The 27,491-nt window shown below is 38.4% G+C and overlaps 1 protein-coding gene across 2 annotated transcripts in view; it reads left to right on the top strand.

Annotated features, from left to right (window-relative positions):
• Nucleotides 1-27,491, top strand: part of FBXO11 (F-box protein 11) — a 72,180-nt gene that overhangs the window by 36,561 nt on the left and 8,128 nt on the right. The window contains exons 4-12 of one of the 2 annotated variants that reach the window (XM_039378692.1): nt 5,032-5,173; nt 6,448-6,577; nt 7,649-7,732; nt 7,823-7,955; nt 13,060-13,166; nt 13,256-13,367; nt 18,296-18,402; nt 18,488-18,625; nt 27,247-27,464. In XM_039378692.1, the coding sequence (XP_039234626.1) occupies nt 5,032-5,173; nt 6,448-6,577; nt 7,649-7,732; nt 7,823-7,955; nt 13,060-13,166; nt 13,256-13,367; nt 18,296-18,402; nt 18,488-18,625; nt 27,247-27,464 (1,171 nt within the window). Of the gene's footprint in view, nt 1-5,028; nt 5,174-6,447; nt 6,578-7,648; nt 7,733-7,822; nt 7,956-13,059; nt 13,167-13,255; nt 13,368-18,295; nt 18,403-18,487; nt 18,626-27,246; nt 27,465-27,491 lie in introns of both variants that reach the window. The other variant, XM_039378691.1, reaches the window with a different exon arrangement.

Genomic DNA, 27,491 nt, shown 5'->3' with positions numbered 1-27,491 from the left:
GTGTGTTTTTTTTTTTTTTTTTAATCCATGTCTCCCTTAATATTGTGAAGTAAAACTGAGCAGCTGGCTCAAGGCTTTGGTCTGCTTTCATTGCTTCTGTTGAGGTCTGCTCTTTCTGGCTCCTCACCTTCTCCATAGTGTAGATTTTATCTTTCAAACTCTGTCTCTTTCCCGCTGTTTCATTCTCCCTCTCTTTGATTAACTCCTGATTTCAGCAGCTGTTTAAGAACCATTTAATCTCAGATTTATATCCTTGAAATAGCCAGAACCAATTGGACATCAGCCTGTGTCATTTTGCTTTGATTCATTTCCTGATTTGCTATCTGAAGCCCTGTGCAAAGTCATCTTGACACGGCCTCAGTTTCTCTTGCCAGTTCTTAGGCTTTTTTCCATGTCATTCACTTTCTTGCTGTATTTTTCATTGTGCTTTTACTCGCCTCTTTGCTTAAGTGAAGGTGTGTAGCTTTACTTGAGTCCTGTGGTACAGCTTACAGCACAAATGACACTGATTTCCAAAGGAATTCTCCACACTTTCGCTGTGCATTCCTTTTGTTAAATTCTTGAGCTCGTGTGGGGAGAGTACAGGGATTGTTGAGGCTTCTCTAGCATGGAATTAACAGAGTAGTTGTTACAATTGTACAATTGTTACAATTTTACTTTTAAGATTGTATTCAAACCAGTCACAATCTAACAAGGGAGTGTCCTCCACAACCCATTTGCAATTAATCTCTTTCCCAGTACAGGTGATGGAGTTTTGTTATTTTCTTTCTTGAGTTTCTGAGAGATTCCTCTAAATTTCTACAAGTATTGATTGTGGTGAGATTTATTTTAACACACAAACCCCTCCCACCCTGTTTTTTGTTGGCATAGGTAATCATAGCTGTTGGAATTGAGTTGTAAGCATGAGACTTCCTCATCAGTGGAGATTGTGTATTCTTGTGTACAGTTGATTTATTTTAGAACTGTAGATGAAATGAAGGCATGGGACTGGAAACACAGGAAAATGTCTTGGTGGAAAACCATTCCTTTTTGTGTGGACTCTGAGTTGAGGAAAATTTGGTGGAGTCGAAAGAGAAATGCCAGTCAATTGGAGTTTCCAACTGGAGTGGAGGCAGTAGTTGGAAAACAGAAGACTACTCCTTATTTTAATACTGATTTCAGCTTTAGTTCTGCTGGGAGTGTTGCTATTTTAAATTTCCCTTTTCCCTGAACTACGGCTTTGCAGTACGTACTGAGACTGCAGGTTACTGGATCACTCATTGATTGTACTGTACATCAGGAACAAGCATAACTCATAGTTTACAGAACTTACTGACTTTTAAAATTTATTTTTGTCTTTTCCCATTGATTTATAAGATATTTTCCCAAGAACAGTACATGCCATGTTTCTGACATATTTCTGCTTCTTAACAAGAAAAGATTTTTTACTAAATACCTCCTTGTAGAGTAGAAGCTATTTGTCTCCATCTTCTCCACAAAAGTGGACAAAAAAGGTACCCATACAAGACATAATTTGCAATTTGAGATTCTTGGGGTGGCATTCTTGGTCTTTGTACAAAGAAGGGAATTCACTTTCAGGCAGCTTTCCCTGCCCCTTTTCTTGGTATTACTTTGCTAATTCCTATCTAGTAAATGATCAAAACTGAAACTGAATTAGCTTCACGCATATCCTGTGGAAACAGAATGACATAACCAGATGTGTTTCTGATTTTCAGTTGTGCAGTACATTAGCACTTACTGAATCATAAATAGTTCAACTGTCAACTTACGTTAGAGCAAAGATAAAGATTGGCGATGACCTCTTGCACTTTGTTTTTATTTTTATTCTTGTCTGGTTTTGACACTTATTTGGAAAACTGTGGGGGTTTTTTAATATGAATATGCATTTTGTACTTAACCTTCACTTTGTCAATAGGCATAAAACTGTCATTAATAGGAGCACGTTAATTTTTCTGATTTGGGGGCCAGACAAGCCTTTTAAATGGTTTTGGCTTATTTTTATAAACTGAGAGGAAGAACACATCAATTGCATCCTTGCTTTGAGACATTATTAAAAGATACCCAAGATGTGGAGTGTGGATTTATAGAACAAAAGCATGTAGTTCTCTCTTAGATGCAGAGGAAATTTGAGTCGTAACTAAGAAGCAAATCAGCTTTTTCAAGTTATACTGGAGAGTTTCACCTAGTAATCACTGTATCAGTGATTTAAGTGGAGAAGTTTTAAATCAACCCCTACTTAATTGAGCAGAAGGACAATTTAAGTTAAATTGCTCACTTCTACAGGATTTTGGATAAAACTGAGTGAGGATAGCAAACACGTGTAAAATCATCATCTTCATTTTGAAAACAGTGCCTAATTTTCTATGTAAATACTGCTTGAAAAATTGCAGGGCTTGAGGGGGTTTACTGAGGCCTTTAAAAGTATTTTTTTTTATTTCAGGAAATGCTTTGACGCTTTCAAAGTTGGTCCTTGTCCCTTGCAGTAAGGAAACACATCTGGATTTCAATTTTCATTTTGAGATAGGGCCTAGGGAGGAAAACAGGAGTATGAACTTTGGAGCAGTGGGAGGCACTACATTAGTGAGCTACCCTCTTCAATAAAGAATTATTCAAGGTCCTAACATATATAAACTTAGAGGAAGAAAAAAATCTGCAGGTTGCTTATTGAAGTAACTGATTGTCTTGGGAAGAAGATCAAATTATATGCCTCAGGGATTTGTGTGTTAAAAGGAGAAGACAGGTCATGGAAGACTTGGGAGGATTTACTGCCTTGCATTTGCAATATCACATTTCAGCTTTCAATAAGACAGTAGAAGACTATCTCTACATCTAACTGGAAAGCTACCACAAAAAGATGAATTCAGAAGCAATGTCCAATTATCCCATGATGCATTTCCAGGGTAATTAGGATTGTAGAATTAACTGCTCCTGACTGTTTGACACAGGAAAGAACCTTTATATCTCCAGTGGAAAGGGACCTTTTTAAAAACCAGCATTGATTGTGCATGTGACATTCTTTGGTGATGCCCACCCATATTCCCCTTATGGGCTGCTGTTCTGATTTCCAGACTTTGGGCTCCCCAAGTGTCTCTTGAGCATAAGACCTTTCCAGACTACTTGCATTTCATAAGTTTTACTGACTTACTGGCTTTAACCTGGCTCATAAGGCTTTTTTTGCTTTGTTTTTTGAATAAAAATAATTTTGTAATCTGACATTATAATACCATTGCTGAAGAGAACTGTTTTGGCCAACTTCTGGATGTTCATCCCTGTCTCCTTCCTTTTGTTCCATAGTAGCACTTCTGTAGCTTGCAATGAACCAAAACAAGGATCTGATTATAAAAAAATAGTTTGTAGGAGGATGGGGATACTATGGGAGCAAATAGTTGTGGGCATGTGGAATGATGACACTTCCCACTTTGGTACAGCATAGATTTTTGTTGGATTGAAGTGCCATGTACCTGTAGCTTATACTTAATGTGAGCTGTGATACTGCTGTGAGCAGCTGTCAACTGCAAAAAATGCCCTTCTGGCATCTTGGAGGAAATCAGTATTTGGGAGTCACTAAGGGAACACTCATACAGTGGTGCAACAAGGAACAGGTTCAGGGAAAGGCACTGCAAACTCAGTAATATTTTAGAATTTCTATTACCTGGTCTGACTGGAGACTGTATGCATGACACCCTGTAAAAACAGCTCTAATTGGTTCTCTCATAGTACACAGGTGCTGGTGATGTGGTCTACAGACCACAGTTCAGCATCTTCATAAAGCCACAGTTCTGATCCTTGCAGTTCCTTTTTTCTCTCCTATGGCTGGAAATAATGTATTTATTTGTGCAGCTTTTCCCAGGGAAGTCCTGGGATGCTGCTTTTTTTTTTTGGGTGAAATCTCACGGGGATACTGTTTTTCAGAATGTTGTTCCCTCCCATTTTGTAAGTTATCTTTCTTAAGCTCACTTCAGTAGTCTTCTTGTAGTAACCAAAATCACAATCCTGTTGCTCCTTGGATTCAGATGTTCTAGGAGAAAATAAATGATGCAAGGAGCATTACATGGATGTAATTGTACTATGCATTTAGCAGATGAGAGCTTTTAACGCCTTGCATACAAATCCTCTAAACTTTGGCAGCTGTTCTGTATGGCTCTGCCTTTAGGATCATAGAAAGGATCTTAAAGGTGTTGACCAAACAAGTGACCTGTGCAAGCAGAACTCACCAGCGCTGAGGATACCTGCCACAGAAGGGTCTTGTGAGAACACAAATACAGGTGGGGGTTTCCCGAAGGAACTGGTGTATGTGGAGTGCCCGTGTGCCCAAGAGCAGGGGTTTAATAAAGTGCACTCACATCTCCACACAATGACATGGGAATGCTGCTTTCTCCAGCCTCTCTGTAGCAATACAGCTGGCAAGACTAACACTTCTTCTGGTTTAGATTTTTGATTTGAAAAAAAAAAAAAGCATAAAGGGGAGTAAGTGGAAGAGGAGACTTTGGATTTACTGCAGGGTACTGGTTTCCCACATCCCAGGTGTCCTCTTTTCCTAATGTCTTCTTTGTGGGAGACCAAGGAAGTTTTACTAGTTTTTCCAGACAGTGACTATTTCTGAGTAAATTCTTTCATATTTAAAAGCATTTTGCAGAGATTTTGGCTTTGGGACTGCATTATTATTATTATCTTACGGATAGTGTGGGTTAATGGAATCACAGTGAAGGTAGTAGCAGTGAAAAGCCAGTATGTCTGGAACATGCACAGTAGCCTACTTAACATCTGCAGTCATATACAGAATGATTCCTCCAATAGAAAAAGGTGAACTAAAATGTTTGGAAAGAGGACTTGAAGTCTGTAACTTATTCTGGATTTTTTGCCTTCAGATTTATAAGAAACATGCTTAAAAAAAAGAAAGGAAGGCTACTTTGAGATAATTGGCGTTTTAAATGGAAATCTTTCAAGTGACAAGTTGGTAATCTACTTCAGTCAGAATTTGAGGTGGTTAAATATGTCAATAATCTTATATCGATTACTGTTTAATAGCAGCACCTGCAGAACAGTATCTTCAGGAGAAGTTGCCAGATGAAGTGGTTCTAAAGATCTTCTCCTACCTGCTGGAGCAGGATCTCTGTAGAGCAGCTTGTGTGTGTAAACGCTTCAGTGAGCTGGCTAACGATCCAATTTTGTGGTAAGTGAAAAGCTATTCCTCATTATCTTCAGAAATACTAGATGTGCTGCTCAAGATGCCAGTACAATAGAAAAATTGAAATGTTGGTTACAATTAGTTGAATTAAAACCAATTGTATTTTAATGTGTCTGGTTCAGTTAAGCATTATTTGTTACTTATGAATGTCTGATTGTATGTATTAAACAGTAAAACTTGATTCTCTAGTAGTACAGATACTAGTTAAACAATGTTTTAAAAAAATCAATCCCTTCAGTAGCCATTTCTTCTTCCCTCTTTAACCCTTTGCAGGCTGCAGTGGGAATTGTGATGCAAAAGAAATAAAATATTTCTTAATGTTAGATGCAAGCTTTGTATAGTGTTACTTAATTTTTTTTGTTTGTTTGTTTGGTTTGATTTGATTTTTGTTTGTTTTGTTTAATGGTTGGGTGTTGGGGCTGTTTTCCCCCATTTGAATCCACCCTTCCTCTGGGTTATTGAGAGTTTGAATAAAAAGGATCTAAATTTGTAGTTGTTTATAAGGGAAAAATAACATGTTTCTTAGGCTGCTTTTTAAAAAATAAAGACTAAAAGAAAAAGAATAAAATAACATCACAAAAATGCCCCTTTTCTGTCCTAAAGACAGCTTTGGGGATGTCTTGTCAGATGAATTACAGCTTCTGAGATTCAGTGGCATCCTGTAAGTCTGGGCTTAGTATCAGCAGGCTCAGACACTGCAATTATTTGCATTCTGGCACTAATCAAAAGAATCCAACTGCTGTGTGCCATTTTCTTCTTTTTAAACCACTGTAATTTGTTCACTGATGAACTCTTTTTGGAATACAGTGCATTATTTGTTCTCTGTGAATGCATTTTTCAGTCTTTTTTTGGCAAGGTGAGGAAGAGGTGGTGGCACACTTTGTTTTAAGTTTGTTATTCTCGTGCTACTAACTTTTGTAAGTGTTAAGGCAATGCTGTAGTTAATATGCAATTAGACTCTGATTCCACAAACACTGTAACTAACTGCTTGAATTTCTTCATGGAAATTGCATGTTGAGAACTTTTTCACTTGAATCATGAAACACATCAAAATTTTTCTCAGAAAAACACAAAAGTCAGTACAACAGAAAAATGGTTTTGGAAGTGTCTAAGTGGTGGGTACTGATCTTGGTAAAATTCGCTGTCAGACTGGCAAATCCCAGAAAAAATAAAAGGGGTTTAACTTTTGGTGTTACGTGAAAATGAAAGAGTAATCAGAAATGCATTAATTTTCTCTTTTGCTTGACACTTCTGCTCAGGAAAAGATTGTATATGGAAGTATTTGAGTACACTCGTCCCATGATGCATCCTGAACCTGGTAAATTTTATCAGATTAATCCAGAAGAATATGAACATCCAAATCCCTGGAAAGAAAGCTTCCAGCAACTGGTAAGGGTAGTATTTGTTTATGTTCAAATTTACAGATGTTTATAAAAGTAAAAAACCCAACTTGTGAAATGGAGCTGACAATAGTGATTCACTTGAGTTTAAACTTTAAATAAGGTGATGTGACTGAGGAGGTGGGGAGAGATCCTCTGGTGTTACACAGTAGGGGGAAATCTGAAGTTATTTCCTGTTTTGAGGCACACTTTAGGGAGACACAACATTGTAAAGTGCGTGAGCATCCAGCTCTTCTGTCTTGGGTTTTCTTTGTGTTTTGCATCACTGAAATTCTGTGGAAAAGATTGTCATGGTCTGTGGCTCGCAAATAAACTGCAAATACGTTGTTGTTGTTGTCTGTTACTAAACCAGTGTGTGTGCTGGTTATCAGATTTGTGTGCATCTTCCTCTAGTAAACTGAACAGTATATTGGTAATACCAGTTTGGGCTTAAATAGTGATTCACAGTGACTGCAGCTCAACAAGTTATCTTTAGGGCATGTGATTGAACCTCTAATCCAAGATTCCAGAGGTATTGTAAGAATGACTGGGTGTGATATTTGAAAAACATAAGTAATAGAAATATCAGGGTGAGTGAATCGAACAATGCTGCGTGTCATTGGTTAATGAAATCAGAAACTTGTTGAGGACAAATGCTTGACTTGGCTTCTTTGTTTATTCCATCGCAAGCGAAGGTATAGGGTTCTCTTTTCCTCGCCATATAAATGCAGTTTGTTTTGTGGCAAGCTGCTGGAGAATCAAGATATGGATGTAAAAACAGTGGCTGTGGAGTGCATAAGGTGTTTGAAGCTCTCAGCCGGTTTCAAGGCTCCTGGCTGTGTAAGTAGGTTGGCCTACTGTAAGTAGGTTTAGTTGATCACTCCCTTAGGCTCAGACCATTTTTGACTGTTGCCATTTTGAATCGTGTACCTAGTATGGGAGCTCAGTATGTGGTCCTTACCTCTTGGAACAAACTGATATTGGCAAATGGCTGGTTAATTAGAGGATTAGTAGATCTCTTGTCCATGCATTCAGACTCACCTGTCTGCAAACTTATCACAGACTTTTTTCCTTATTTCAGTATAAAGGAGCACATGTAAAGCCAGGTTTTGCTGAACACTTCTACAGTAATCCTGCAAGATACAAAGGAAGAGAAAATATGCTGGTATGTATCTAAAGCAGTTCTTAAAAGTATTTAGATATCTGTATTTAAATGGAAATGGACATTTCTCTAAACTTGTCCCTTTTCTTCTAGTACTATGATACTATTGAGGATGCTCTTGGTGGAGTTCAAGAAGCTCATTTTGATGGACTTATCTTTGTTCACTCTGGAATATATACTGATGAATGGATATATATAGAATCTCCAATCACCATGATTGGTGCAGGTATGTAAACTGAGAGCATCGCAAAGTTGTGTTAATTACTACATTAATTACAAAAATACTCTGATGTATTAAATATCTACTATAAATGCCCATCTTTCTTCATCAACCTAGTAAATATATATTTTTTTGTACAAGTATTGCTAACTAAGAAGTAGCTGATGCTTCAGACTGAAGTACCATTGTCTGCTTGTTAGTTCTTGGAACGACTTATCTTTTTATTTTATTGGGAGAAAAAAAATTGAATTTTTCAGAAAGTATATTCAGTTATATGACCGCAGCTGAAATTTTCAGGTGGTTCTTATGAAATTTGTACATATATATATATATCCCATCTCCAGAGTAGAAACCAGCAGTGGGAGCAAGCCCAAATTAGTATCTGTCCCATTTTCTTCATCGTAATTCCATCTTGAGGAAGGAAATGAGAGCATCCAACAGAAAGATTCAAAGACTAGAAGTTTTTTTCTCTATTCATCTCCCAACCGTTCCTCTAAAGGAGAACCTTTATGGAGAAGCAAATAAGACTTTCAGATTAGGAAAGAAAAAGATAAGATTAATATAAGATAATCTATAATATAAGATAATACACCTGGCTGCAAGTTGTGGTACTTGTGGAGCTGTTTGCTTTTCCTGACACTACTGTGAGCATGCTAATTCCTAGTAGCATGATAACTGGTAGAAATCGAGACTGTATTCATGTCTGGTAGAGATCTTGGTTAAGGGGTCTCAGACCTCTTGCTTCTCTGGTGACCCAGAAGTGAATTGCCTGCTGTTTGCTTTTTCTGAGATGCTGCCTATTTGCATTGGCTTGGTTGGTTGGATTTTCTGGGTTGTGGGGTTTTTTGATTGCTTGTTAGGTTAGGGGGTTGTAGTTGTTTTGGTGGGGTGTGTTTTGTGTGTGCGTGTGTGTAGTTTGGGTTTGGATTTTTTTGTTTTGAAAAGTCCCTCTTTTTGGGTATTTATCTGTTCTCCATACCAACTGTTTTGTTCTTGAGTGAACCCATTCTGGCACTTCTTGCCTGGGTTTTGCAGACTTGGCAGTGAGAATGGTTTTGAGCAGTGCAGTCAGATTGTTCCAGTGTTACTCCTAAAACTTGTCCCCCCAGACCTGCAAGATGTGGCTGCGTTAATATGTTAGTTTGTCAGTTCATGGCTACGTATCTGAAGCCAGCATTCTGAACATCCCTACTTACAGTGCTTTGATTTGTGTTGTGGAGAGGTTTTGGAGCACTAACTGGATTCCTTTTGGATGAGACTAATTTAAGAGATGTGTTCCTGGAATACTCTTCCTGCACTCTAGTAGCCAGTGTACAGGCAGTCAGAGACCGGGACAGGACTAGTCCAAAGTTGGTCTTTTCTACCCTCCCTGTCCTGCAACGTGGGTGGTGTGGATGTCTGATCCTCAGCACTATTTCACTTTGTAGTACCACTGTTATTAGGCTGCAGTGCTTGCTAATGGAGACGTGGCTGTAGACAAATAACAGAACGCCCCTGGCTTCTGTTTCAGATGGGGGATGACAGTAATAGATGCCAGTACAAATAGGACAAGTTGTATTCATGAAGTGTTTAAAATCCAGAAGAAACTGGATCAGCGCTGTCCTAAGATACAAAACTTCTCGGTTACTTCACGACACTTGAAATGACATCTTTGATACATGGTTAGACTTCTGCATGTTCTCTGGCTCCTTTTAGGTTTTGAAAAGTCCTCTGCTTTCCCTTCCACTGGAATTAACTGTTTTTCTGAATAACTTAAGTTATCTTAACTACAGTCCTTTAAAAGCCAGGGATCTGCATTGTGTATTTTTGTAACAGAATAGCTATCTTGGGGAACAAAACCTCCAAGAGGAATCCAGAAATGCTGGATGTATTTATATTTCAGTTTTTGGCACTGCTGACTTCACTTCCTCAGACTTTCTCCACTGTATGGTGAGTGACATTGTAGAGAGAGTCAATTTTCTTTTGTCTGGAAAAGAAAACAAATTAAAGTGAACCACTAAGCCTTGGAGAACTACCTCTTCTCTGTTCAGTCTGACATGCTTTTCAGAATGGTAGGATTAAGGCAGCACCAAATCTCTCTGCAGTTCTACTCAAATTTCTTTAATATTTCTTCTGCTGACTTCTGAAGAAGCACAACACTATTAGAAAGGCAGCCTAACATACCTTGAGCTCACAAGGAGCTTCTGCTTTCACACATAAGCAAAATGTTCTTACAGAATAATACCTGGTATTCTAGGTTTGTTGTTCTGTTTAATTTTGGGGTTATTTATTTGTTCCCTTAAATCCAGGGGAAGGAGTTAGTTCAGAAGGAAGCCTTTGGAGGTATTGTTAGTACTGGGACTTATCTGAACTGTCAAGTAAGGAACAAGAGTAGAGGTTCTGAAAGGAAATTGTTGCATCTGGTTCAGTGGACAGAAATACCTATGAATTTCTTAAAAGAATTTATTTTCCAGAGTTGGAGAGGAGATGTGTGTTCAGTGCAGGAATATCCATGGAGTGCTCATCGCACTCAAGACACAAAGTCTCTCAATGGACTGAATTTCAGCAGTTGACAGACGTGTCCCAATATGAGAATTTTCACTAAATGTGTGTGGTTTTCTATGTTTTAGGAGCTACAGCTTTCTTTTTTTTGTGTCTCTTTTATTTTTATTTGGCTTAAATAATGTGCGAGTAAGTAAAAAGGGATTATCAAGGGATTTTTCAATCAAGAAACACATTAGTAAAAACAATGAGAATTATTATCGTGATTGTAAGGGTGGAAAAATCTAAAATGGTAAGACTGTCGTAATTAAATATGTTTTTACTTTAGAGTGCGAGAGTACTTTCACATGCTTGAGCTCTTCTTTAAATACCCGTTCTGCATCTTTGAATTTTGAAAGTTGTGTTTTGGACTAGTTTAGAGCTGTGTTCTTTGCTGAAGATTTTGCAGACTGCAAGATCTAAAAGGGTATCTCTATTTTTTGCCTGGTAAAGTTGAACAGGGTTACAATTACTTCCTGCAGAACGTAGTGGATTGTCTTTTAATGCACTGAAAATTGAAATTGTTTTATTCCTTTTGAGGAATTAAAGAATTATGAGGCAACATCCAGTTAGTTTATAATTCTTTAGACAGTCCCTTATTGTAGGCTTTCTGTTACATTATTTCTAAATGATCCATCTTGGTCCTTAAGCTGAGTATGAATTCTGATCCCATGGAACACAACTCCCTTAGATTTCAGCAAATAGACTTCTTGGGAGCTGTGTTTTGCTTACAAAATTAGTAGTCCTCTTCTTCCTTTTCCAATTCTTATACTGGTTCATTTTTTCTAAAATGGTCTAAGCCAAAAGCTGAAATAGAGATACTTCTGTGAATGATGATTTTGCAAAGATTCAGTAGGATATTGCAGAGAATTTTATTGGTGCATTTAGAATTAAACCAATGCTCAAGGAAGTCTTCAGTCTTTTCCCAGGGGGGGTCTCAGTGCAGTGGTCTTACTAACTGGCATATTCCATGATGGGCATTCTGGGACCTCCCAGACTCAGAGACCTATGAAGTAACTCGTGTGCTGAGAGGAAGGAAATACCTGTAGAGAATGTGACCCAAGTGCATTCCAAACACCTACAAGCAGAATTCCACAAATCTCTGTTTTATTGTGTTTCAGAGCATCCAGTGTAAAGTGCAATTTTTCTGTGCCACTTTAAAAGAGAACACAATTCTGATATTGATTTATGGCTCTTATATCCTGTTAGGGCCTCTATTTTCTAGTTTTGGTTCACCTGCAATACTGTGGTGCTGTTCTTTTTCATATACTGAAATACACTCGTGTATACCAGTGCATTTGCACCATGGTGAGTATATAGAAATGTTATCAAGCCACAGAAAGATGTTTTGTATGATGACAGAACTCCTCATCAAAGCCTCTTTTAGTTATGTAGTACTAAGTGAATAGTGGTGTGAAGAAGAGCTAGACTACCTTAAAATATTTGCAGCTCTGCAGTAGTGAAAGCAGAGATCAGGCTTTTAGATAGTGAGAACAAGCTGGATAATGATATAAATGTTGCTCCATTCTGACTGACACCTTTCTGCCAGAGAGATAAAGAACAGGACATACCACTTGTCTGTACTAGTGTCAACAGACAGCAGAAAAGGACCTGCTCATGAGAAATCCTGTGCATAGCCTCAATAAAATACAGAATTTAGGGCAAATACCCGCTCATGTTTGTGTGTCTGGAGTGGGGAATGATTTGAAATTGCTCTCAGATAAGTTACCTGCTATAGAATGTGAAACTTTATATTTTATGCATTGAGGAAGGCTGCTTCTAACTTGCATAGTTAATGTGCAGGTTTGAATTGGATGAACGATCTTGCTTGTGAATGAGCGTCATTGAATTGATTCCAGTGCAAGGTTGTTGTTAACTCGTGCTCCCTCTGCCGGCTCTTACCATCCCAATGTAAACATCGCCTGCCTTTGGATTAAGGATAAAGAATCAAGCAGAGCCTCTCTGGTAGCACAGGAGATCAAATGGCACATTATGGCATCTTGCAAGTGAACCAGTCTGAAACCTTCTGTACATACTTGCAGTAGTGTAGTTCAATCCAGTTTAATAAGATTCTTTTTTCACCCCTGAAGAATAATGAGGATATCAGTTCAAAACTCTGAATCCTACATTTGAGAAGTATGGGGAGAGGTCACTTGTAGGTCGTGAGCAGATTACTAAATAGTGGCTCAAATTAGTGATGGAATATATGTTTTTAGCTTTAATAAAAGGGTTTAGAATACCAAAATAAATTGTGCTTGGAACAGAATTAAAGTGCCTCTAGCCTAATGCCTCATGCTTAAACTTCTAATTCAGTTCATCATAAGTAGTAGTCAAAAACTAGCTCTGTACAAGAGAAGGTTTTTCTCCTGGTACTGCACAGTAAATTAGTGCCAGATTGTCTTAGTTAAAGACCAGTTTCTTCATTGTCTTTGAAACTTCCTTGTTTAAGATTCTTCTTACATGAAGACTGTTTATGTGCCAACAATACCGTTAATTTCCTTTGTTACTTTGAACAGAATTCTGTAAATCTTTTGAGGATTTTTTTTTTCCAGTGGCATAAACTAAGACTTACTAATTGTTTTCTTTACAGCACCTGGAAAAGTAGCAGATAAAGTTATAATAGAAAACACTAGAGATTCCACCTTCGTTTTTATGGAGGGTTCTGAAGATGCCTATGTTGGATATATGACAATCAGGGTAAGAATCTCAAACTTCAGCAGCTCTTTTAACAGTTTTAAGGCCTGAGCAATTGAATGTAACGTTTCTGTGTTTTCTTCCTTTTTCAGTTCAACCCTGATGACAAATCTGCTCAGCACCACAATGCTCACCACTGCTTAGAGATTACCGTGAACTGCAGTCCAATTATAGATCACTGTATTATTCGAAGTACTTGTACGGGTTAGTGGGCTTTTTGTCGTTTGAAGAAACGCACAAATTGAGTATGATCACTGCTGGCATATTTCACTTTCTGATGCAGGTGTTTAATACATGTCTGCAAGCCTTACTTGCCTTGAAATGGCACTATTAGTGACTTCTTCGTGTCCAAAACCTTTGGTCTTCTGTTTGAATCCGTTTAGACTCTCTGGGCAATTGGTTTAAAACCTGAAAAGTGACAGTTTAAGTAAACTTACCTGGTTTTGGTATTTTTGATTGTAGCTGGCAGGAGGGGGCATTCGAAGGGGGTACACATGGGACGTGTACATGAGGTTTGTTGTGATATTCACTACTGGGATTGATGGCATTAAGCAGTCATGAGATGTAAATGCTAAGTTCAGTTCACTTTCCTCTTGAGTGGAATGATTGGACATAGAGTATGAGTACCTGGCTATACAGGCAGAAGTGTTGAAAGACAGGCAGAAGTGTCACCGTCAGAGACAATAGGGAATTTATACCACCTGATTTGGGAAACGTTAGTAGTTGAGATTCAGGGAAGAACTGGTTGGAATCTGTTGAAGTGAGAAGCTGAATGGCAGTTTAGTCATTGGCAGGAAGACACAACAGTTTGTAATCACTAGACACAAGACGTGTTTGAACACAACCTGATAAATGCAGTTGGAGTGTCAGAAAGAAGTGGTTTGGGAAAATTAAGATACTGAGTCTTTGCATGGAAATGGCAGTATGAACTTAGATCAGCAAGTTCAGCTAGTGAAAGGGAATGGATCTGTGCAGCAGGCTGTGCACAGAGGTTGCTCAGCTCAACATAAAGGTGAGGAAAAAGATCTTCAAACTAGATAGAAAAACTACACTTTTCTGGTACAGCCTGTGAAGGAGAGAATACTGCAGGGAACCACAATGAGAGTGGTAGAAGGATTCCTTGTCTGTGCCTTCTGGAGAAAGATGGGCTCTTTCTTGGAGGTTTCAGGCTATAAAACACTACCCTTGGTCATCATCATCTGTTTTATTGAAGGCATATCAGCAAATATATGGAAGTGTTAAAAATAGCAAGAGAGGAACAAAGGACAGGAACTGTTCTCAGTATTTCAGTGTTAATGCTAACTACTGGGAAATTGAAGTATATGAAGAAAATTTATTCTGGAACTTCTTATATACCAATATTGGGGACCTTGACAACAAATGAATTAGATTAGTTTCTTGAACCACGTGATTATAAAAGTAGTTTGAAGAGCTGCATGGCTTCATATTGAAACGTGCTTACAGATATGCTAGTAGGTCTTGATATTTTGGTGAAAGTTGTTTATTAAAATTAATATTTGATCTTTTTTTATGAACACTTTTCATTATGGAAGACTTTCTGAGGATTTCGGACTTTTGCCCCCTTCAAGACTCTGGGTTTCTGAATGTTTGCTCTATTGAATTGTTGCTTCTTTTCTCCGAAGTTAAAATTTCTGGTCAATTTTGGAGCCTGTGTGGAGGCTGTACTATCATCACTTATTGATTGTTAAATTTTATTGACTTTTAAATCCTACCAAGCCTTGCTATAACCTATTCAGGAAGTACTGAGTGTGTGTAAAAAGGGAGAAAAAATGGCAGTCTGCCAGAAAAGGCATTTACTGTTTCCAAATCATTGACATCTCTGAAATACTGATCCATAAGCATTCAAAATCTTTCCTAGCACGTTTGATATCCTTTCTGCAGATCTCCTAATTGCATTAAAGCATATTTCTACATTATGTCATATATAAAGGTCTTAATGTATGTAACATGTAGAGATACGAGCTGTGTAAGTGCAAGGGATTTTAGCTGGAAGTCTCCTGCTGCCAGTCCAGAGCACCTTTAAATAAAGTTTAAATGGCAAGATCCTGAGTCTAGAGGTTCTATTGCATCCATTGTGGAAGAAATCTGTGTTAGTCCTCACCTCGATGGATAAAAGTAATAGTGGATGGCACTGTGCCTTTTTATTTTAAATATTGCATAAGTGTGTGCAATCATTATATTTTGAGTAAACAAAATAAAGCCTAAACCAGTATTATGTGTGCTTCGTACTGCAAAAGGACCAATTTCACACAATGAATACTTCAGTCCAGTGAAGTGAGTGAGAATAAAGATTGCTTTCATTTAAAGAAGCAAAATGTGATAGAGGTAGGCTTTTAGAACATCAGACTGGGTTCCTAAAAATCCATCACTCCTCGGTGACACCAGAAGAGGTAGAGGGAAGGGGAGTGAAAGCAATTATGAAATACAAGAAAGGAGAAGTTATTAGCAGCTAATGTAAGTAGAGAATAGGAATTGAAGTAAACTGTGGGGACTTCCCCCCAAAATACAAACACCCCATCAAAATACCACCTTACCCCCACAAAGAACTTGATAAACAAGACAAGATACATCTGTCTTTAGAAGAGACCATGCTTGTGTCTTAATTTGGGGAACAAAGGGACTTTTGGCAGTGATACTGATCCATCATAGCATGGAAAAATTTGAATGGCAAAGTGTTGTGTAATTTTTGTTCCATATTTAATGAGAATAGGCAGGAATGATAAATGTGCTCATACCCTAGAGGGATAATGAAATATGTTCCACTCTTGACAGTAACCGTGGATGAGGTTAAACAGCTGTAAAAATAGACATACTAAAATCATGCAGGAGTTTAAAAAGAACTGACCAAGAAATTCTCTGGGCTCCTATTATCTATCAACAGTAACTTGAAACCTGGGTGAGATGGTGTATGTCCTTGGGGGAGGCAGTATGGAGGGAGACTACACAGGATGAAGTATGGCATGACTACTGTCTATTGATCCTGGGTAGAATAATGAGGTAGTAAATGAAGGGGTTTGGTTAATGAAGAATTTAAAATTTATGATTGAATCAAATGATTGTATATTTACAGAAAGTTATAATGGTTGCATCACACTGTTAGCATTTTTTATTACTTTCTTTGACTAAAAGAAGGCAGCGGTCCCAGTATAATTACATTGATCCTTGAAAAATACTTGACTTCAGCATATAGTGCCTTAAAATATTAGAATTCTACAGAATTACCAGACCACACACCAAATAGATGAAAAATAACTTTCAGGGTAACTATAAATGGCTTTTTTTGTGGTTATTTCAAAGATGACTTCTTGACTTTAAGTGTAATGACTTGAAGAAAATAAATAAGATGCATATTGATGAGACTTCTAGAGAATGAGGACTTTATATTTTAGAGTATTATAGATATAATAAGAATATACTATAACTGTAATCTTATAAATAACCAGGAGGATGGGTTGCTGTGACCTTTTTTGGTAGTTGGGCTGTCAAACACTATTCACGATAGTCTGGACAAGTGCAAAGTTATACACACAACTCATGTTTGTTCCTCCTTCTAAGTGATAAACCTCCCTCCTGGAAAGCTGGGAAAAGCTTAGAGAGTCACAGTGGGGGAACTGCTAAATATGAGCCCTCGTGTAGTCGAGTGGCCAAAAGAACTGATGTGATCCTTAGTTGCACCTCTGGGAATACTGAGCAGAAGTAGAGAGACTGTGTTAACGCCTCTGCTTAGTCCTACTTGAGAATAAAGTGCTCTTTTCTGGTGTCCATAGCAACATGTTCGAAAATTTAGAAACAGTTCAATGAAAAGTCATATAAGGTAAAGCAGAAAAATTCAGTTGTAGTGAAAAACACACTGACTGCAGTTTGTTACTTTGTCAAGGAGAAGGCTGAACGAGAAAATTGCTTGCACTAAACGTGTGTGTGTTGGGTATGGCATACATTGGTGTAAAGAGAACCAGTAACTGTGTGCTAAAGCTGAAGGAATTCAGATGAGCAATTAAAGTGTAAATTAAAAGGGAACAGCCCTGTAACCAGCTAACAAGCTTTATGCTGGTTTCTCAGTTGCTGGAAATCATAGAGTCAAAATTAAATGTGTTTCTAAGAGATAACGTGTTGAAGTTCCTGCTACTAGAATTGAAGCAGGACTTAATTCAGGGAATTAGTATAGCCTGTATTATTCATGAGGTCAGACTAGACAATCAAAATAATATCTGTAGGAATTAAAAAAATAAACTCTCTGTAAATGAGGCTGTGAATTATTAAAGTACAGTCTTTGTGGTAATTTGCTAGAAGGATATATGAAAACTTACCAACAGAGCAGGTACTGGCTTAGTTATTTAGGGATGATGTGTGTTACATAGACCAAGTACCCTGAGACAAGGTCTTAGCTTTCAGAAATCACTGTGAATCTGCTGTTGATTTTTAATGGCTGCAGAATTTATTATTTTCATCTTCATGGGATTCAGGGAATTGAGCTGATCTGCTGAAGACCTGAGCAGTTTGAGTCCTAGTTTCCTGAAAAAGGTTTATTTTCTAGGTTATGGTATGGTAGCTGAAATTATTCAAGGAGCTTTGTAACTCAGCCAAGAAGAGACCTGTTGGTTCCTGGTGTTTTGTCTACTTGAGATTGTGCATTTGTGTCCTGCTCATCTCTGGTTAGACAGTGTGTCTTTGTATGCTACAAAATTATTATTTGTTTGGCCTCTTTGAAGTACTGAGTTATGAAAGTTTAAAGGGAAGTAAAAAAAAGCAGTAATTAGCATAGAAATTTTTTCTATTTCTGTTGCCCTTTATTGTGGTCAGTATACAGTGGGTCTAATGCAGGAAAATAAATGAGAACTTTCATAAGCATGAATTATTATATAAACCATTGTCCTTGCAGATGTATAATCGTGGCAGGGTGATTTTTAAAGCAACTCCTACTGTGATTTTTGCATCTGCAAAATGATGACATTAGTGTTTTTCTGCCAGTGTCTTGCAATTTTTTGGCAACTGACCATGCTGAATCTTTTTTAAATATCAGTTCACACTAACTTTTCTTGCGAAAGCACTGCCAGACTATTTATAAATACACTATGCTTTGAAGCTATGGTAACTGTACTGTTTTCTTCCAGTTGGCTCTGCAGTATGTGTTAGTGGCCAGGGAGCTTGTCCTACTATTAAACACTGTAACATCAGCGACTGTGAAAATGTTGGACTTTATATTACAGACCATGCACAGGTAATTTTCTATACGAATTTCTTTAATTTGATAAAATTGTTTAGTGTTCTTGATTCCTGTCTTAATTTACATTTTTATTTCCCAGGGAATATATGAGGACAATGAGATATCCAATAATGCATTAGCAGGGATTTGGGTTAAAAACCATGGAAATCCCATTATCAGACGGAATCACATTCACCATGGACGTGACGTTGGAGTTTTCACTTTTGACCATGGCATGGTAACATATATGTTTTCTTTTGAAGAAAGGAATACAGATGTTGTGTAACTGAAGCTTTCACATTTTGCCTGTCATTGAAGAAATGTTTAAAAAAACATGCTTTTACTTATGAACAGATGCTTTAAAATATGCCTGCTGGAGTTCTCTTGCCCTTCAGTGGGAGTTTTCACTTTAAAGACAATTTTATCTGAAAGAGGTTTAAGCAAGCTTTTTGCAGTTGATTGGCAGCCTGTTACATTGTATTATGTTACAGTGACAAAATACCTCTTGAAATAGGATGTAAATGGTAGGCTTACATTTATGCTTCATTCTTTTCCCTTTGAAATGGAACAAAAAATAAGGTGCTGGAAGATTTAGAAATGAAAAAACATGCTCTGTGGAGACTTAACCTTATTTTAGTGTTAAAACTCTGAAACAACTTCTCTGGGAAGAGGGACTTTTGTAGCATGGAATTAGTTGTGGAATTTGGAAACAGAATTTCATATCAGAATTCAGATCCTCTTTCATAAAAATGTTTGTTTGTGTGGGGTGAGGGTGATAGCTTCCCAGTACATGTAAAGTAGTGAGTGATAAGATTGATAGCCCTTGAAGTAAACAGAATGGATTTTTGCCACTGAAATAAAAGATGATTATTTGCTGATTTGTTTTAGGAAAATATTCTGCATGACTACTAAACAGTGCCAAATCATTGTTTCTCCTGCTTGAATGACAAACTCCCAATTCCCCCCACCCAGCTGATAAAATGAGCTGTTTTCTTCTGGTCACTCTTAAAATGACCGATTTTTAAGGATGCTTCCCATAGGGTGCAAAAGCTCTTGATCCACAGGTGTAAGAAATCAGGAAAGGAAGGAAAGAGACCAGCATGGCTGAGTTGAGACCTGCTGGTAAGACTCAAGGCCAGGAAAGAAATGAACAGGCAGTGGAAGCAGGAACAGGTGACCTGGGAAGAGTATAGAGACACTGTCCAATTGTGTCGGGAGGGGGTCAGGAAGGCCAGGGTGTGGATGGAGCTGAACTTGGCAAGGGATGCAAAGAATATCAGGAAAGATTTTTACAGGTATGTCATCCAGAAAAGGAATGTCAAAAAAAAAGCAACCCCACCGATGAGCAACACTGGTAACGAGATGAGGAGAAGGCTGAGGTACTCAAAAACACTTTGTCTCAGCTTTCTCTGGCAGTCTTTCTTCCCGCACCCCTTGAGTGGATGAGCTGTGAGGCAGGGACTGGGGGAACAAAGTCCCTTCCACTGTAGGAGAAGATCAGGTTCATGACCACCTGAGGAACCTGAACATATCCAAGTCTATGGGACCTGATGAGTTGCATCCCAGAGTCCCAAGGGAGTTGGCTGATGTGGTTGCCAAGCCACTCTCCATGATATTTGAAAAGTCATGGCAGTCGCGTGAAGTCCCTGATGACTGGAAGCAAGGAAACCTTGCACCCAGTTTTAAGAGAGGGCAGAAGGGAGGATCCTGGGAACTCCTCACCCCTGTGCCTGGGAAGATCATGCAACAGATCCTCCTAGAAGCTCTGCTAAGGCTCATGGGAGACAGGGAGAGGTGATTTGGGACAGCCAGCATGGCTGCACCAAGGGCAGGACCTGCCTGACCAACCCAGTGGCCTTCTGTGATGGGGTGACATCAGTGGACAAGGGAGGGGCTACAGATGCCATTTAACTTTTGCAAGGCCTTTGACACAGTCCCCCACAACATCCTTCTCTCTAAATTGGAGGGATGTGGATTTGATGGATAGACTGTTTGGTGGTGAGGAATTGTTTGGATAGTTGCATCCAGAGGGTAGATGCCAATGTCGAGATGGAGATTGGTGACAAGTTGTGTCCCTCAGTGTCTGTACTGGGACTAGTACCATTCATCAGTGACATGGACAGTGGGATCAAGTGCACCTTCAGCAATTTCCAACCCAGATCTCCTGAGGTTTTTGATGAGAATTGGCAGACTGGAAATAGTATTAACAGAAAATCCACTGTGGACAGAAACTAGTGAGACCTTCCTCCTTTTCATCCAGTTTGCTGGGGAGGTGGGGATGAAGGATCGAGGCAGTGCTTAGTTGTAGCTGTTGGATTTGCAGTTTTCTGGTTTCAGTGGAAGGTAAACAGCTATTTTTGCTGCTGGCATAAAATCTTCCTTCCAGTGGAAGGTGAGAAGCGTGATGGGATTCTGCTGTTAGGTGCCTCTTTTCTGCTCTCATAGTTACCTCTTAAAAAGCATATTTATTCTGTGTTGGGCAAGATTGCACCAGTCCAGAAGAATGCCCAGCTGACAGCCTTCTGATGGATTGCTCTACATCATTTTCTGTTCTCTAGAAATGTAGTTGTTTGGCTATTTTGCAAAGAGTGGTGGCAAACTTAAGATGTTATGTCTTTGTTTTATATTATTTCATTGTTTGGACTTTATTAAGCTGTACTAACAGCTTGTACAAGCACTACTAATCTGCTTCAGTGGATACATGTATCCATACGTCCCTCCAAGACTTAGTCTTGGACAAATTTAATGAAGTGATTTCAGCTATAGAAAAACTGGTAAAGGAGAGTGCTTCAGTAACTCCTGGAGGAGAGGTGTCTGTGTGTAGGCTTGGGTTAATTGGAAAGTCTGGCTAGGAGCTGCTTCTTGTTTAATACTAAAGTATAAATATGAAATGTATATGAATACTGAAGTATTAAAAAAAATTAAAAGCCAGGCTGAATTCAGTTTATTAATTTTAAATAAAAGTGTATTTGATCTGTTTTCTTACCAATGAAAAGCCTGTTTCAGTGTTGTGATCAGTGTGATATCACAAGCAAAGTGGAATAGAAATAAATGTTTCTGTTTCGTTCAGAGGAAACACTAGCACATTAAAAAGAACCTGTGAATAATGTTTATCTCAGCTGCAAATATTATTGAAATACTTTGTAGTCATAAACTGCTTTGAAAGATTCTGCGCTCCCATCTCAAAGTCTGCTTTGGCATCAGCCTCTCTTATGCATCATGCCTAGTGATAGAGTTAATGAAATTACATCATTGGTAATATTTACATACTCATTAAGTGACAAAGTGACATGATATCTTTCAGATACAAATTCCATATACCTAAAGAAATCAATGGCTTTTCTGCATTCATTTCTCTCTCTTCCCTTCTGTTACTTTGTGGGATATATTTATTTTTTTTATGTTGCTTGTGAAGTGGGAAAAGTACATTCCAGTGCTGAATTCCTACCCTACACGTTCTTTTCCCGTGGGTTTCTGTGCTGAAGTGCTGGCTCTGAAAGGTTCAAGAGTGCTTTGTTTTTCAGTTTTTGAGTTTCATGTTCTCAGACTGTTCTTTGTGTTTTGATACTTGTAGGATCTTAACCTCTTATTTCTAAACCGGCAATATTCTGATGTTTGCCTTAGTGCTGTGTGGAAGGTTTAACAAGCAGGCATTAAAAATGCAGCATAACGTTGGCAGCCCTCAGTGCCTTACCGTGACCTCTCCTGCAGTTGCCTGAGACGAGTTACCAGACATCTGTCATAAATTGTATTTAGTAGTTGTATGCCAACAACAGAGAAGTTCCAACTTTCTGTAAGAATGAGCATAATTTTACAGTTTAAAGCTGAGATCTAGGCATAATAGTCTTCGTTTTCATTGCTCCCAAATGAGAACCACAAAACTCACTATTACTTGGTTGGGGTTTTTTTCTGATGAAATAAAAGCATGTGTCTGGGTGATTTTAACTAGTTTACAGCTCAGTCTTTTAAGTACTACAGATCATTTTAAAGAAGTGTGTATATAAGTAAAAAAAAAATTAGGCATATGCCAGTTTCTATACAGACTACATTAAAACTCGATTGGCCTTTTGCTGTGCACTAAAAGCAAAGGGTTTGTTTTTGCATCTTGGATGTGATTTTCTTTATGTTGCATTTGAATTTTTATGAAATGCACCAACTTTCAAATAAAGACCATTCCAGGCTTTGGGAGACAAATTTTTATAAACATATTTTTTCTGTTGTCAGTCACATTTCTAATTGCTATTTGATTAAATTGGCACAGAGTCAGATACTCCTAAGCAGTTAATTTTTTTCTATCTTGATCTCCTTTCATTTGTTTGTTTGTTTTTCTTTTCTTACCCTTTTGGGAATACCAGCGTTAATAAATATTTAGGAAGCTTGCACAGTTATCTTTTTTTTTTCTTCAAATATCTGTGTTGTTCAAATAGTAACATGAAATACCTCTGTATTTCTGTGATCTTTGAGATAGAGAAAGAAAAAATAGTCCTTTTAGAAATAAATGGGGGGGGAAATTGCTCTGAGAAGAAAAACAGCAAACAAAATCCCATCATTTTTAAAATTTTAAGCAGTGTTTGTTAAACTAGATAACATGCAGAAAGAAAAAAACCATCAGAGTTCAATTACTGTGTTTGTCTTGATGTAAAAAGTCTTCTGAGCTTGTCCAGCTGTTCAGGAGCCCATCTTTGTCATCACATCTTTTTGTGTTCACTGTGTACCTGTGAGAACATCAACATTATCATTCCTGTGGTGTTTGTTTGTGATTGCTTTACCTGCTCAGATCCTAACAGGCTGCAGTGGTGCGTTCTTGCCCACGCTTTCTGTCACTGTAGCTGTCATCTTGTGCACACAGCAAGTGCTTTGCCTGGCATTTTAAATAAATCTGATGTGCAGAGCTACTTTTTAACAGCTAGGATTTTTCAAGCAGAAAGCTACTACTAAGGTATTTTGAGTTTCCTTACACTTGGTATTTTTGTGTAAGTCTGTAGTACTTTTTCCACATGTCTCCTGTATTCCTTTTCCTTATTAATGATAAGGGTCTCTTTTTCTTTGCAGTCCTGGCACTGCCAGGTGATGTGTCATCCAGACTCTTCTTCTGCTAAGTGATGATAACCAGAAACCACCACAAAGCACAAGCAAAATACCCAGTACACTTGAAAATGAGTCTTAGAAGGAGGTGAAGGCAGTATAAGGCTTGCAATCCCTCTATGCAGGGGAGGGATATTGACCTTCCTGACCTTAATAGCTTCCTGGCAGAGTCTGCATAAAGGATCTGGGCTTGAGCTGCCTGACAGCTGGACAGAGCTTAAGAGCTGTGTGTTGGGCAGACTGTGTGTGCTATGAGACAGAAGCATAAGAAAGGAGCAGGCTGTGTCTAATGGTGGTACTGGTTATAGCTGGAGCTGGCAGTAAGGTTTGTGGATAATAGATCATTTATCTTCATACTTGGAAACAATTTCATTGTTAGCTTTCCAAAGAGGAAATGTTGTCTGAACCCATATATGATTTCTTGGGATCCAGAAGTCCATCACTAGACATCTTTGAGAGGCTACAGTTCAAAGGCACAACAATGCTTTTTGAAGGGAATTAGCTCTGGTGGTTGAAAAGATACCAGGGATTGCCAGGGTGCATCTTAGAGACTGAAATAAGTTTTAGCCCTCCCCAGGCGGTGAATTTGGGCCAAAGAAAGTGTTGGTATCAACAGAGAATGGCATAGGAAATAGGAAGTCTGGGAATGAGAGCATGTGTTTCTGACAAACAGCAGTTCTGTTGTTTTGACTGAATTCAGTTTAATAATGATGCACACAGGTAATGGTCAGACATGGTCTCAAAAGTTTTAGAAGTCCACTGGGTTTAACCATGGCAGCTCAGAGCCAGCAGTTCAGCTTAAGCTGACTCTGATTGAGCTAGAGTGGGTTCTTTAATGCAGTTTCTTTTTATGAATATTGAATGTTACAGGATCTTACCTAGCAGAAAGCCTTGACTTTCTGACCCAGCAGTCAACCTTATAAAATTATCTGACATAAAGTTTTAGTTTATTCTTCCTCTTTGTAGGAGCATTTCCCTCACAGAGGCTTAACAGCAGATTCTCAGTTTTTTCTGTGAATCAGCGGTCCAACATTTTTTAGAGAAAGTAGAAGAGCAGTCATTGTGAAGGTTCCATTTTCTGCTTTCTGAAGAAATTACACTTGTACTCTGCTGTCAAGAGATGTTATGGTATTCTTAGGATGTAGTGGGCAGAGCACAGTGTATCTACAGGTACCTCTTCTGTTCCTCCCTGAAGTTGCATGTTACATAGATACACTGGGACACAAGCAGAAGGGAAGGAGCCTTCTCTTTCACTTAATTTCCGAGCAAGTTAAAAAGCTACAGAGTATATGGTATTGTTGTCAAGAATTAAAAGTATTTTAGCCAAAATTTCCATACTGTTAAATAACAGTGCTTTCTGAAGCTTGTGGAGATACTGCAGACCACATGATAAAGGCTCTATTTGTTTGCAGCTTCTACATGGCATCCTAAATGGCTGTGATGAAGTGCACTTGAAATACTTCTTTTCTTTCATCATGGTGCCATCATTTGGCCCTCGAAGGGAGGGTAATATGTGAAGTATTTAAAAAGATATCCGACCATGTTTAGTAATATTTTAATTGAAATTATGTATTCCATTAAGAGAATCAAGCTTGCCTTTATGCCAAATTATCTTACTTAAGTTTCTCTGAGGGCTTCATTTTAGGTGAAAATGAGGAAAAAAAGTGTTTCCTTTTAGGATAAGAAGTCCAAAAGACTGCCTCTTGGCATGAAGGTGTATTTCTGAGGAGATTTTTAGATTCCCCAGTCTGTTAGCATGTAGCTTCCTTGAGAACTCTGAAAATATCTTGACTCACTTAGGATTGGATTTCTTCAAAGTCCTTGAAAAAAACGTATTCAGAATATTGACAGAAAGTAGTCATCTTCCATTTGACTTTTTCATTTGTCACCCCGAGGAGTCTGGGGAGCCAAGCTGTGCACATGGAATAGTACTTTTTTTGGAGAATGTTTAATCCATGCAGTGTCTTTCTTGGCTGCAATCCTCAGAGTAGAGAGAATTGCATGCTATCTTGACTTCCTCATTCAACTGGATGTATTTCTGCTTTTTTGTAATCAAAATATGTTTGATGGAGTCCTATAGCAATTCACAGCACAGTGAAACAGGTTTCTGACTACCTAGGCTGGCAGTAAATTGAGTAATTTCCACATGATAGCCAGTAGAAGCTCCAGGCTTGAGGTGTTCCGGGTGGTAGATCTTGTGAGTACAAACACTGGAATCTAGTTACTCTGAGCAGTGGCAGGAATTGTGCTTTTTTTTTAGTTCACAAGTATAACAAGTCTCATGATGAGTGAGTCTAAATGACTTAGGTGGCTACAGGAAAAAGGGTGTTTGGACGAGGTGCCTGTGGGGGTGACAAAGATCATTGAAAGTCATGACCCTTCCTTTTGGGTCAGATGTTTTACCTATATACCTATAACTGAATGTTATCAGTTCATTAAACAGGTAATCTTTTTGCATTATGAAGACTGGTACTGCTACAACTATAGGTGGAATCATATAGATTGTTTACACTATAGAGGGCTTTGCAGGGCACAGAGAGACAGACATCTAGGAGGAAAGAAAGAACTGAGACTGGTTCACTTGATCTTTCAACCGTGTGTTCTTGGATGGAAGGGACAGTGCGGTTTCGGTTGTTTGTCAGCAGCAGAGTCCTGTTCTGAATGTCACGTGCTCTGTTGTTAGTCCTGCTCTCTGCAGCTGCTTGCTGGAGGTGGTCTGTGTTAGAGCTTTCAAGAGCTTGCATCTAGGCCATCCACAGATTAAAACATATCACTCGGTGATTGTCTACCATCTCCAGTAAGAGGTGCTTCCTGTCTTTCAGTTGTTTAATATCTGTTGTTTCAGTTGGGCAAAATGGGCATGAAATACCATTAAAGTTCACCTCAAGAATAGGTTGAATTTGAGTATCAAAATGCTCTGAGACCGTTTCAGAAAAATGCTCTCAAAGGACTGACACAACTCCTTTGCAAGGTCCTGGAATGCATTAGAATCAGGGAAATCATTGGGCAGAAAACAGCTGCCAGATTAATTTTCAGATGGACCAATTCATCGTGCTGCTATGTGAGTGCTTGTTGGCATAGAAGGAGCGTGCTGGGGATGGATTTGTGCAATGGCCTTTGTTTATAATGCACTTGTTTAAATATTGTTCTGTTGTAGGTTTACTGCTACTATTGCAGTGCCTTAAGTGGAAGTGCATACCATTTAAAAAAAGGGGAAAAGGGAAAAAAGTTTACCAGTTAGCCATTCAGACCAGTCCAGCCCTGGAAAAATTACTGAACTCCCACCTTCTTATGTATTTATTTTGACTAGATGTTTCAAAGAAGTTTAGCACAGTTCTTCATAAGTAAACCATATTTTTACCAAATATAGATAGTTCTTGGTCTGAAAGCAAGTAGGTAGTCTTCTCCATAGCACTGTCTTCTTTTTGTTGGGCCTGTGGGCTTTATGGCCTTTGAGAGGAGTCTGATCCTCAGGAGCAGCTAAGGTAACATAATACTGAGTCCTGTTCAAGGTACTATATCCAGAATTGCCATTTTTGCTTGGTGTTGCATGGGTAGTAATAAATAGCAATGCAAACACAGTATTATTGGGGGGGGGAAATAAAATTACATAGTGGCAGTAGTTGTTTTAATTACCTAAGTACTTATGTGTTGTCAGTTTTTGTACTGTTTCCTTTTAAATGAGGATTGTATTTAGAAGGGAGGGAGGGGAGGGAATAGCCTTCATTTTAGAAAGGACTTTTAACCAGGAAACTGCATGTTTTGTGTCCTAAGGGTTATTTTGAAAGCTGCAACATACATAGGAACAGGATAGCAGGCTTTGAAGTGAAAGCATATGCCAATCCAACGGTAGTGCGGTGTGAAATCCATCATGGCCAGACTGGAGGAATCTATGTTCATGAAAAAGGAAGAGGACAATTCATAGAGAACAAAATCTATGCAAACAATTTTGCAGGTGTTTGGATTACCTCAAACAGTGACCCAACAATAAGGTATTGTTTTCCTCATTGATATTTCAC

This window comes from Pipra filicauda, unplaced genomic scaffold (assembly GCF_003945595.2).
Source record: "Pipra filicauda isolate LSUMZ 115617 unplaced genomic scaffold, ASM394559v2 scaffold143_size2779998_pilon, whole genome shotgun sequence".
Taxonomy (NCBI): Eukaryota; Metazoa; Chordata; class Aves; order Passeriformes; family Pipridae; genus Pipra; species Pipra filicauda.
The sequence above is the reverse complement of the archived record's forward strand: the minus strand, read 5'-3'. Positions and strand labels throughout refer to the sequence as shown.